Genomic DNA, 13,463 nt, shown 5'->3' on the forward strand with positions numbered 1-13,463 from the left:
ATGCTCAAGACCTGCCTGCTCCTGCCTTCTCTGAGAATCCTAAAGACGGACGATCCTCTCTATCTGGCACGTTCTTTGAATCTATGCCATCTAGATCACTTAGATCAGAAAATCAAAGACGCCTTATAGTACTATCATATCATGAAATGGTTCATGAACATATAAGAGCCGCAACTTTTTCTTGAAAGGGCCCCTAACTTTGGAATGGTTTCCCACTAAAAATCAGACTATTAGAGAATCTTGACAAATTTAAATCAGAACTAAAAACATTTTTTTTCTCTGATGCATATGAGCATGGTTTAAAAAACAGTTTGATGTGGAGAGAGCCCTGGAGACATTAGACATTAGAAATACAGATTGATATGATTTATGTATCTTTTAAACTGATTTAAATTAGATTGTACGATTTACTTTTATTTCTTTTCTTGTTTTATGTAAAGCTAATATTTGACTTTTTAGACTGTAAGCCGCCCAGAAGGTTATGACCCTTGGTGCGGGATAGAAAGTTTTAATAAACTTGGATTCATCATGGGAGGCAGGCATTCAGCAGGGAGAGCAGGGAGGGGGTAGTCATTGAGAGTTGAATGGGGGACAGCCGTGCCATCAGTCGGGTAGTGGCTCAAATATAAACCATTTATAGGCCTATTTTTCGGCCCCAAAATCTCGGTTTATATTCGAGTACATGTGGTAATCTTTTTCATGGACAGTGACATAGTTAAGCACATTGTAAAGGTTAGAAAATGCAATAAAAACTAAAGTTAAAAAAATGAAAGCATTGCAAAGATGGTCTTAAGTGTGTATTATAAGGCTTGCTTGAACAGCAGATTAATACAGGGTTTAGTGTTTCATCAATGCCATGGAAAGAAACAGTTTTCAAAAGATGACTGTGCTCATTTTCAAAGCACATAGATGTCTTAAAATGCACCCCAAAAGTCTTTATGCCAGAAATGTCCAAATTGCAATTTTGGAAGGGCAGGAAAAAAAGTCCAATACTGTAGTTTGCCCAAATTGCAAGGGGGCGTGTTGGGGGCAGGTAGGAGGCATGTTTTAAGTGGGACTAGGGAGGGCCTCAAAACAGAAAGTCTAACCGTGATAATCCAACAGGAAGAAATGTCCAAGTCTTAGATTTAGGACTTCCTAAATTAGACTTATTTCAATAACATTCAGGATTAAAAAAAGATGCTCTGTTTGAGCAGCTGACCACTACAGGGATTAAGGCATGACCCCTCTGTAATTCTTCAGTTTTACTGTCCCCCTCCATCTCCCCTGAAACTGGAAAGGAAAACCAGGCTCTCTTACAGCTTCAGGTTTTACAGACATTCTGACCAAAGCAGGAAGCAAGTGTAAGTGGTAAGTGCATTGGACTTTAAACCAAGGGACCCTGCTTCAAATTGTACTTTAACTTTCTTCTTTTTTTTTTTTTTTTTTAGTTTTGAGCCCTCTAGAAACAGAAATATGCTTACTGTATTTAAATATGTATCACCTGCAAGCCTGAAGGCTATTGAAGTGGTGTACATTCAAGTACAGTAAGTATTTTTCTGTTCCTGGAAGACTCACAATTAAAGTTGAAGTGGGATTTGAACTGGGGTCTCTTGATTTTAAAGTCCACTACAGTAACCACCAGGCTAGCCCCTCTGCTCTGCCTGGACGTCTATATGGCCATTTTTCTTAAAATGCCACATAGACATCCGTATCCCAGGGGGGGAGGGGTGCTTTTATTTATGAGTTTGACATTTTATTTTGGAAAATGGCTATTCATTTTGGACAGTCTCTGCACCAGAATGTCCATATCGCAGACATTTTCAAACATTTTTCTTGTTTGAAATTGGCTGTACGAGAGAGGTTTGGGTTTTGTTTTGTTTGGACGTTATGAGCAAGACATCCCAATTCTGACTTAGACAACTTTTTGACAATGCCCTTTGATGTCTGTATACTTGTGTAGGATAGCAAAATTATTTTTTTTATTAGCACAAGGAATTAAATATTAAGTTTAAATTTTAATTTTTAAGTACCGATGACCAAGTAAAAATTTAATGTCAGCATAATTTTTTTATTTTAGGTATTGTGGAAGATTACAAACCTCCATTCTATGATGTGGTTCCAAATGACCCCAGCTTTGAAGATATGAAAAAGGTGGTCTGTATTGATCAGCAGAGGCCAAACATTCCCAACAGATGGTTCTCAGATCCTGTAAGATGACTAAAATGCATGTTTCATTCTTTTCTTCTTTTTAGCACAATGATAGTTTGGTTCTTGATATAGAATGTATTAAGTTAAACACTGCAATGCAAAATAAAAATGCCCTAGTAGGGATATTTTTCTGTCAAAATATTAACTTGCAAGAAGTCTACAGTGGTTGAAAAGGAGCTTTAACGAGAAGGTAATTTTATATCCATTTTATTGGTCTAATAAAATGTTATTTTCTTATTTCCCATTATTTTTTTTTTATTTCTGTTTGTTAATTTATAAAGCGATGATTGCTATTTCTCTTCTTTTTTTTTCAAATTTACATCGGCTGTCTTTATATTTTCCAAAATATTACGGTAGAATAATGGGCTCCTTTAAGAAGGTGCACTAGCATTTTTAGCGCGCTGAAGATTAGCACACGCTAACCCCGCGCTACACGAAAAATACTAACTCAAGCTCTATGGAGGCGTTAGCATGTAGCGTTAGCATGTTTTATTTGGAATTTATTAATTTAAATATGTATTGGGAAATATTAATTGCAGATGTTTTTGCACTGTATTCAGTACAAAATATGGAGCCACTTTGCAGGTTTTGTATTTCACAGTGTGCCTGGTAGTGGAGAGCTTTGTGTTGCTATTGCTCAGAAAATATGAAAATCAGAATATTTTTTTTTTTTGTATTGTGACTTCCATGGAAAAATGTTATAGCTCTGATCTACACGTTGTGGGGAGGTAGAATATGAGCTCCTAAATGACTAATTTTATTATAGTGTGTTAAACTGAGCTTTTCTTTTGCTTTCTTTCTCATTTTGCTCCTTGTTGTTTGAGCATCATCTATCCCCTTTGTATTTTTGCAGGAAAGCAGGTTAAAGTATATGTGATGAGAAATATAGTTCTTTGAGTTTGTCTGGCAGGATCTATTGTTTTGCTTTAAACATGGATGACCTGGGCCTAAAAGGAGTGGTGCATGAGGCTCTGCTGTCATTTACTGTGTTACTGAAGCTACTATCCTCTAAGAAGCTGCTGTCATAGGCAGTGGCCAGTCTTGCCTAATAGTTGGGGCAGCCCTTGCCCCACCCCCACTTTGGATGCTCATGGTGGGGGTGGGGTGTGCAGCTCATCCCTCACCTCAGGGAGCAGATTTCCTTGAGCCCCCCCCCCTGGATATAGCACTAAATGTATCTGCCCTGGATACCTGTGGGAAGGGAGAAATAGATTATTTTATTTACTTATTTAAAAAAATTTATTAACCGCCTATTCCTAGGCGGCTTTACAAAAGTAACATTCACAGAATGGAACAAACATTTCACATTACAGGTCATTCCATGTAAACAGTGGGTTCACAGATCCTCATAATGCACTCATCCTAAAACCAGCATTAAGCAAAGATATCTTTTATTAAAATGCTTCTATGAAAAGTATAGTTTTAAGCATTTTTTTTGAACTTCTGAATATCAGTTAAGGCTCTTTGCGGTCCAGTTAATTATTATAATACATTAATCATAGGTGAGGGGAAGAGACTTGTTGGAATTTGACAATGAAGATCTGGAGGCAAACTAAGAACACTCTTTTGCAACATTGAAAATATTTTTGGTTTATGCCATTGCACTGTAATAAGTAGTTTAGAAACATAGAAAGATGACGGCAGAAAAGGGCTACAGCCCATCAAGTCTTCCCACTCTACTGACCCACCCCATTAAGTCTGGGTGCTGATGACTTAGTTCCTTAGCTCGACCTTCGTAGGGATCCCACGTGGATGTCCCATTTATTCTTAAAGTCGAGCACGCTGGTGGCCTCGATCACCTGCACTGGAAGTTTGTTCCAATGATCCACCACCCTTTCTGTGAAGAAGTACTTCCTGGTGTCACCACTAAATTTCCCTCCTCTGAGTTTAAGCGGGTGCCCCCTTGTGACCGAGGGTCCCTTGGGAACGAATATGTCGTCTTCCAGCTCGACACGACCTGTGACGCATTTAAATGTCTCAATCATGTCACCCCTTTCCCTGCGTTCCTCTAGAGTATAGAGCTGCAATTTGCCCAGTCTTTCTTCGTATGAGAGACCCTTGAGTCCGGAGACCATTCTAGTGGCCATCCGCTGGACCGACTCGGCTCGAAGCACATCTTTACGGTATTGTGGCCTCCAGAATTGCACACAGTATTCCAGATGAGGTCTCACCATGGTTTACTGTGTGCAATTCTGGAGGCCACAATACCGTAAAGATGTGTTTTGAGCCGAGTCGGTCCAGCGGATGGCCACTAGAATGGTCTCCGGACTCAAGGGTCTCTCATACGAAGAAAGACTGGGCAAATTGCAGCTCTATACTCTAGAGGAACGCAGGGAAAGGGGTGACATGATTGAGACATTTAAATACGTCACATATCGATCTGTTTTACAGTGGTGAGAGTTAAAAGCCCTGGGTTGCTAAGGTCAATTTTATGATATGATTTGTGTGTGTGGGGGGGGGGGAGGTGAAATTTTCAAGAATTACAAGCCCAATGTAATCTTTCTTCAGGTGAAACTTTATTTGCTTAGCTCAAATATGATAGAATTAGCTAGAGAGAAGTATTTTTAAACAATTTTTGGGCCCAATACATATGTATAATATATGAATGGATGGAGGGTTAAGAAACTGAAATTTCTAGTTCAATAGGAACATCAATCTTGAACCACTAGGTAATAGACTTTCTGTTCTGGGGCCCAGCCATATCTAACACCAGCTTAGGCAAGATGCAAATTCCAAATCTGACATATTCTATTCACAAAATAGAAAATAAAATTTTTTTCTTCTACTTTTTTTGTTGTCTGGCTGTTTATTGATCCTAGTCTCTATTCTCTACTTCTATCTGTCATCTTATAACTCACTTGCCAGGGTCTCCTGTCCATCTGACATTTCTTTTTTTTTCTATGTCCACCATCCATCTTCCATCTGTCCCCCTATATTTCCTTCCATCCAGTCCCTTCCTCTGCAGGTCCAGCACCTCTTCTCTCCCTCCAGCCTCCTTCTTTGCAGTTCCAGCTCCTCTTCTTCCTCTTCCTCCTCTTCAAGTCCAGCACCTCTCTCCTCATCCTTCATCCTCCTCTGCAGGTCCAGCACCTCTCTCCTCTCCCTCCATCCCCCTCCTCTGCAGGCCCAGCACCTTTCTAATTTGGTACAGTCCTATGGCTTGAAAGATATATGGCAGATTCTTCATTTTAATACTCGGGAATTTTCTTTCTGCTCCCATGTGCAAAAATCGTTTTCAGGAATAGATTACATTTTTGTTTCAGATCAATTAACTCAGCAGGTTACAAAAACCAGCATAGACCCGATCATTTTGTCGAATCATGCTGGAATTTGGATTGAATTTCAATTTGCTGAAAAAGATTGTAGTAAACTGTTTGGAGGTTCAATAATACATTACTTGCAGATTCAAACTTTCTTGAGGAATTTCAAATAAAAATGGATGAATATTTTCGACTTAATGCCCCAGAGGAAATCTCTTTAGAAACATTGTGGGATGCTTTCAAAGCTATTATGAGAGAGCAGATCATTTCGTATTTGGCATATATTAAGAAAAAGCTAAAATTGGAATTTTCTAATTTGGAACAAAACATTAAGAATTTAGAATCACAATTGGCCTCGAAATGGGAACAAATTACTTTACAGGCTCTCTTGAAAGCTAAATATAAATACAATGAGATTTCTTCACAATTGGCTAGGAAAGATTTGTTTTCTCAACAGGCTCTGTATTATGAAAACTCAAATAAAGCGGGAAAATTATTGGTTAATTATCTTAAAGCCAAAAAAAGAAAAGTAAAGATTGTGGCTATTAAAGATGAGAAGGGTGAAACTCATTCTCAAATTTGAAATATTTTAAAACAATTTTTGAATTATTATAAAGCTTTATATTCTTCTGAGCCTTATTAAAATAAAGAACTTGAGGGTTTAGCGTTTTTTAAAGTTAATCAAGGGGCTAAAAATTCCCGAGCATATAAAAGGAGATCTAGAAGCGCCTATATCGCTTAAAGAACTTCAGACAGCGTTGAAATCCCTTAGAAGTTGGATCCGCTCCAGGTGGTGATGGATTCACTGTGGAGTTTTATAAATCATTTCAAATTACATTATTACATCATCTTTTAAATTTGTATCAGACACAACTAACTAAAAGTTGCGTTTCAGGTACTATGGCTGAATCTTTAACTATTGTTTTACTGAAGCCGAATAAAGATCCCTTGTTGGTTTCAAATTACAGACCTATTTCTTTGATTAATGTAGATGGAAAGCTTTTGGCTAAATTATTGGCTTTACACTTGGCCAAGGCTCTCCCTTATATGATCGGTATGCACCAAATGGGTTTCGTTGCTCAAAAACATTCATCAAACAATACCAGATTGGCTTTTCATATGTTGAATTTAACAAAAGCCAGGAAAATCGTGTAGAATGGACCTTCATGTACCAAGCAATGGATTGGTTTGGTATAGGATCTGGATTTATTCAAATGATTCAAACCTTGCATAGTTCCCCTTCTGCCAGATTATGTATTAATAATACTTTTTCAGAACATTTTTGTCTGGAGGGGGGAGTTAGACAAGGGTGTCCATTATCCCCTTTGCTTTTTGACATTGTTCTGGAACCCTTGTTATTGGCTATTCAACAGGCAAAGGAGATACAGGATATTCTTTATGCAGGTTGGGAATATGCAGATGATATTTTGCTTCATTTGAAGAATCCTGAATCTACCATCCCGCATTTACTAGATTTGATTGACTGATTTGGAAAATTTGCTGGATATAAAATAAATTGGAGTAAATCGGAGGTTCTTCCGCTAAATGTATACTGTTCAAAAGGATTATTTGACTCATTTCCTTTTCTTTGGAAGGAAGAGGGTATAAAATATTTAGGTATTTGGATTCAAAAAACGGTGGAAGACACGATGAGAGTAAATGAAAAATCCTTATTGCTAAAAGTCTCAAATGTGTGAGCAATGGAACCCATTACATCTGTCTTGGTGGGGGAGAGTCCATTCGGTTAAAATAATGATTTTGCCTGTGGTTTGCTACCAAATGGGTATGTTGCCAGTTTATTTTCAGGGGTCCTTTTATAAGAAATTGAATAGTATTCTCACCAAATTTATTTGGCTGGGTAAAACTGCTCGTATTGCTTTAGTATCTTTACAGAACAATTGCGGCAGGTGGGGTAAATTTCCAAAACTTTTATAGATACCATCAGGCCTATATACTGTGTCAGGGTATGTATTGGATCCTTCCTGAGCTCATGGAACATCTTCCAGATTGGTTAATATTAGAATGGCAACTGTTGTCCCCATTGCGATTGTGTCATATTTTAAGTATCAAGTTACCTAGGATTTATAAGGACAATAGAATTTTATTCTCCACATGGCAAACATAAAAATTTATTCATTACATTACATTAGAGATTTCTATTCCACCATTGCCTTGCGGTTCAAGGCGGATTACAAAAGAATTATAAAAAACGTATTACAAGAAAAAGATATCTGGTAATTTCTAGAGGAGATAAAGAGTAGATGAGGTGCTAATACCTATTCCGATTCATCAATCCACATGTCGGTCCTTATGGTTGAACTCCAAGATTCAAATTGGCGAGTCTAAGATCTTCTGTAAGCACTGGCTGCAGGCGGGCATACGCACACTGGATGATGTGTTATCAGATGGAAAAATGCTTGATTTTTCACGATTGCAACAATCATTTGGTATTTCAAAGTCTCAAATTTATAAGTGGTTGCAGTTGAAGCAAGCTATTCAGAAGGGGTTCCCTGATTGGTGACATCTAAAAAATATGCTTTCAGACAGATAGGGCATCAGGCCGCCCAGTGGTATAAATTAATATCTGGTTATATGAATAAGAAACCAAAAACAAGTTTGAGAGATATTTGGAGCATTGAGATTAAGCAGCAGATTTCTGCTACTCAATTGCCACGGATTTGGTCTTGGAGGATGAGATGTACAGCGTCAGCATCTACGAGACAAACGTGATTTTTTTTTGTTGCATAGAAGTTTTTGGACCCCTGTTAGATTACAAAAATTAGATAGTTCTAAGTCAAATAGATGCTGGCACTGTCGTCTCGATATAGGGACACTGGATCATCTGCTCTTCTTTTGTCCCTTGATACTTAACTTCTGGAGAACTATATGGGGGTCATATTACTCTGATTCTGGAGACTACGATTCCGCTATCGTATGATGTGGTAATCTGTGGGATGTTGTTATCTTCTACACCTCTAGTAGACAGAAATAAAAATAGATTATTGGGTATTCTGACTGGGGTAGCCATCCAAATGATTACAAGAAATTGGAAAAACTTTATTTTTTGGTGGCATTCGTTATGTTTATGTTACAGATATGAAAAAATGATTTTTGAGCAAGGGAGTAACAAATGGTTTAAACAGGTATGGGGTCCATTAACTAATTTTATTGATTCTAATTGAATGGTGTTTCCCTGTACTTCTGGTTATAATTTACACGTCCAGGGAGGGGGTGGGGGAGGGAGAGAGAGAGATAGTATATTGGGATTGTTGTCTGAAAAATATGGAAGTAATATTGTTTGGTTTTCTTGATTCCATTGAAATAGGGAGGGGGTGAAAATAATTTTCATGTATTTGATTGAAAGATGTAAGTGCTGTTTTTCAAATATTCTGTATGTATTCCTATATGCACTGTTTTAAGTTTGAAAATGAATAAAGATTTATAAAAAATAAAAAAAAGACGCAATATGCAACCCTACTTTTAATTAGTGCCAGTTAGTATCAATTACAATGTGTTAATTTCCAATTATTGATGCCAGTTAGGCCTATTTAAACAAATTGTGCACACCAATTTACGTGTACAACATATGGTGCCATAAGCAGAATTTGGGGGTCAGTATTTTTGAAGAAGTAAATCCTGAAACATAGGCATTACTGTTTAAAATCAATAGATGGTAAAAGCTGACATTTTGCCAATTCCTGTATTTAATATACATTGCATCTTCTTTAAAAAAAAATAAGATTTTTTTAAAAAAAATTGATACCTCAAATTTTTGTAGGGATCTTTTTTTTATTAAAGCAGAAAGGAATGAAACTTTCAAGATCAATGCATCACAAACAGCAACAATTCATTGTAAAATAAAACCTATTAGGATAAATTGTAATTTATGTACTTACAAAGATTTTTTTCTCTCTCTCCTTAGACCTTAACATCTCTTGCCAAGTTGATGAAGGAATGCTGGTATCACAATCCATCTGCCCGACTAACTGCTCTGCGAATTAAAAAGACTTTGACCAAAATTGATAATTCCTTAGATAAACTGAAAGCTGACTGCTGAACATCTCATGCTGCTATCAAGTTGGAAAAGTTTGATGCAATTGCAAATATGCTTGCCTGACTAGGTGTAAAATCGGCCCCAAATAATTTCTTACAGAGGCAGAACTTATAGTCACCTGTTGGAAGATGGTCTTGAATCTGAACATTGCTCAATGGACTGTAAAGGGCATTTCACAAACACCAGCTTCAGAGACATAGGCTGGATGTACTATTGCAAAGGCATGGTCTGAAGGAACACAGAGAAATCATAAGAAAAGATCTGGGCATTAAACGACGGCTTTGAAAATCATTTAGAGTTCTACTTGGTCACTCCTGGGGATCATACATGGAACTGCTAAATTCTGATCAGCAATATTGCCTGTGCTTCTCTTCCTTATTGCACTAGCAATTCTTTGCATTCCTTACTTGCACTGTTATTGCTAATTTTAAAGACAATTGCCAAACCTCTGATTGGCCATGTAGTCTATTAATAATCTGTCTAAATACTAGAAATTCAATTTGGCAAGCGAAAAATGTGATGTCAGACTTAGCTGCATTTCACGTGTATTGATGTTTACAATAATGCTGAACTATTAGGACTCTCTTGTTTATACGAAACTTGCAAATTTATTTATTACTAGTGCACTTACCAGTTTTCAAAAAACTGAACAGTGCAGAAAGTTAAAGCTTATTTTTATGTGGCCGCTTGATTTCTTAGTACACAAATAATTTTTTTAACACAACATACTGTATAATCTTCATCAGAAATTGTTCTTCTGTATTATTACTTGTTAGAGTTAGGATTTGTGTGGGATGTATCATATTTTCTGTTCATGCAGTAAAGGAGTGTAGCTCACACTTGTGTTACCACTTTACATAAAGTATCAATCATACTGATCATAGGAACTGAGGTTATTTGAAGAGTTCAATAGGAATAACTTCTGAGAGAAGAAAATGCATTTTTCTTCTAAACTATATTTCATGTGTATTGTAAACTCTGCCAGGAAAATAACCATTTTGTTTTAATCTACCTTTTTTTTATATTTAGTGGTTATTTGTAAAAATGAAATAGGATGTTTTCAGTCAATAAAGGACATTTTATGCTTAATTGCACCATGAAGTCAAGACGATGGGCTCCTTTTGCTAAGGTGCGCTAGCGTTTTTAGCACGCACTAAAGATTAGCGTGCGCTAAATGAAAAATACTAACGCAAGCTCTATGGAGGCGTTAGCGTGTAGCGTACGCAGCAATGTAGCGATCGCTAAAACCGCTAACGCACCTTAGTAAAAGGAGTTCTATGCATTTTTTTTTTCTTGAGTAACAATGAACTGACAATATTGTAGTCTCGAAGGAGCACAGCATATAAGATGAGCCTGCTGAATATGATCTTCCGATATGATTGAATACACAGTCGCACACATTACTGTGCATGTCATTTGTATTGCTGTTCCATGTCAGAAAGCTTAATCACATCTGTACCTGGACACGGCAGGAAGCAGGGATGCTCCAAAAACACTATTCTTTTATAACATTAGAGGGTAAACCTGGCTGATAGAGCACTAATGCAGCCTATCACTAGGACCATATTTATATGGCATATGAACTCATGGCAGCTTTCTTATAAAGTGCCTCAGTGAACAACAAAGCCTAAAAAAAAAAAAAAGCAAATAATGCTTGTGACGTCTAAGGCATATAAACCAAGCACCAGCAACATGGTATTTTGCAGCCTAGAACCCAGGTGTTAAGCCACAAGTTGCTTCGCAAGAGTAAGGCAAAGATTGGCAGGAGATTTGAGTTCCAAGATAAGGTGCTTCCTGTTTAAAAAATCTTGCTAAACTTGCCAATTATGTTATAGAATAATGATTAGTTCAATCCTTGAACTGTGGCCTCCTTCTCCACCCCTTCACTCGTACAACAGGTCTGGTTTTCAAGGTAAGGGTAAGCAAAATCTATACAAATTAATTTAGCTACTACTTCAAACATATGCAAATATAATTGTGTATATGCCGGTAACCAGACCAGCTTCAGGGTTCCCGAGCACCAAATTTCTATAGATCTCATTTCCTTGGGGGGTTGGGGGGGATAGTGTGATTTTAAAAAAAACCTGATTTCTCAGACCTATTTTACAGAAAGAATACAGATGTATAATGTCAAATGTTTAAAAATATCTGTACTTTTTTCCATATTGTATTTGGTGCTTAACATGTAGAGAGAAAATGGAGAGCTGCATTTTAATACTCAGCACATTCTCTACCTGTTGAAGCTTTGGGATAATTAATTATTTTTTATGCATTCTTTTATTGCGTCTTTTTATCTTTTTCCCTTGTACAGTATCATACAGAAATGTCAGCTGTGGCGTACCTTGTTCTGTAAAATGCTTGGGACTACCTTTATGAACGGTGCTATGTTAGATCAACCTCTTTGCCTTGGTATGAAAAAATTGGCAGAAGAAATAAAATCACTGATTCATGTGCACTTAATATTCTTGGGATTTCAACTTTTTCTTATTCACCATAAATTTACTTATTACACACTCCCCCCCCCTATCATTCTAATGAATAAAATGCTGTGCTGTTGTCTGCCTGTTATGTGTCACATCACTTCACATGGCCAGTTGTAAGCTAACAGCCACCAATTGGAAAGGTTACATAGAGGTTTTGCATTTTGCTTATTTAACCTAGGCCAGGGGTAGGCAATTCCAGTCCTCGAGAGCCGGAGCCAGGTCAGATTTTCAGGATATCCACAATAAATATGCAGAAGATAGATTTCCATCTCAAGGAGGCAGTGCATGCAAATCCATCTCATACATATTCATTGTGGATATCCTGAAAACCTGACCTGGCTCCGGCTCTCGAGAACTGGAATTGCCTACCCCTGACCTAGGCAGCTTAGAAACTGCAACTAAGGAGCCTATTTGCAAATGTGTGCTAAGCATTTATCATGTGATTTATTTAGTGCAGTGATTCCCAACCCTGTCCTGGAGGAACACCAGGCCAATCGGGTTTTCAGGCTAGCCCTAATGAATATGCATCAGAGAGATTTGCATAAGATGGAAGTGATAGGCATGCAAATTTGCTTCATGCATATTCATTATGGCTAGCCTGAAAACCCAATTGGCCTGGTGTTCCTCCAGGACAGGGTTGGGAACCACTGATTTAGTGTATGCATTTAGCATACGAACATGGTAATTGTTACTACACAGATGAGTTAGTGTGCATTAATTTGCACACAAAGTGCATGCCATATGTTGTAAGCAGGAACAGGATGAATTATAAGTGGAGAATGTGTGTGCACTGAGAAGAAAAAGAGCTTTTGGGCAGTCCAGGTCTCTGCAGAAGCATAGAATTAAGGGGAATTGCTAAAACAGGAAGGCCCATTTTGGCCTTAAAGTACAATCAATAAGGGAATGAGAAGCATCTACTCTCATGGATTCTTATGCATTAAAAATTGGGATTGGTGTTTGGGCTATAGGATGTCTTTTGGAGGGCGTTTTATTTATTTATTTATTCATTCATTTAGCCCATCCTCCCAAAGGAGCCCAGAACAGGTTACAAAGGTACATTCACAGTATAGAAGGACAAAATTAGCTCTAGCTGCCCTCTTCTGCCTCCCCTACCTTTTGACAGGTGGAAATTCATGGGGGGTCCTGGAACGGAACCCCCGCAAATTTCAGGGGAATACTGTAGTAAGGGGTGTGGGGGGGGGCGGTCTACCCAGGTGTCTTCCTAAGGGTGCGGCACTCCTCTCTAACCCCCTCCCCACTTCTTGCCTTGTCACATGTGCATGCCCCTTGCCTTCCCCCGTACCTTTTTTACTTTCCCAGCGTGAGGTTGCTGCTTGTATTGGCATTGGCGCGCTCTCTGATGTCACGTCAGGACCCGCACCTAGGAAGTGACATCAAAGGGTGAGACGAGACCAATGTGGGCATATTGCTCATGCTGGAGAAGTTAAAAAGGGAAGGGGAGGCATATGTGGCAAG

General features: G+C 38.0%; 1 protein-coding gene across 4 annotated transcripts in view; it reads left to right on the plus strand.

Annotated features, from left to right (window-relative positions):
• Positions 1-11,964, plus strand: part of ACVR1 (activin A receptor type 1) — a 147,226-nt gene extending 135,262 nt beyond the window's left edge. For all 4 annotated transcript variants that reach the window (XM_033945142.1, XM_033945143.1, XM_033945141.1 and 1 more), the window contains 2 exons: positions 2,060-2,190; positions 9,373-11,964. In XM_033945142.1, the coding sequence (XP_033801033.1) occupies positions 2,060-2,190; positions 9,373-9,507 (266 nt within the window). In that variant the 3' untranslated portion in view covers positions 9,508-11,964. The remainder of the gene's footprint in view (positions 1-2,059; positions 2,191-9,372) is intronic.
• The last annotated feature ends 1,499 nt before the right edge of the window (positions 11,965-13,463 follow it).

The sequence above is a fragment of the Geotrypetes seraphini genome, chromosome 5 (genome assembly GCF_902459505.1).
Source record: "Geotrypetes seraphini chromosome 5, aGeoSer1.1, whole genome shotgun sequence".
NCBI lineage: Eukaryota > Metazoa > Chordata > Amphibia > Gymnophiona > Dermophiidae > Geotrypetes > Geotrypetes seraphini.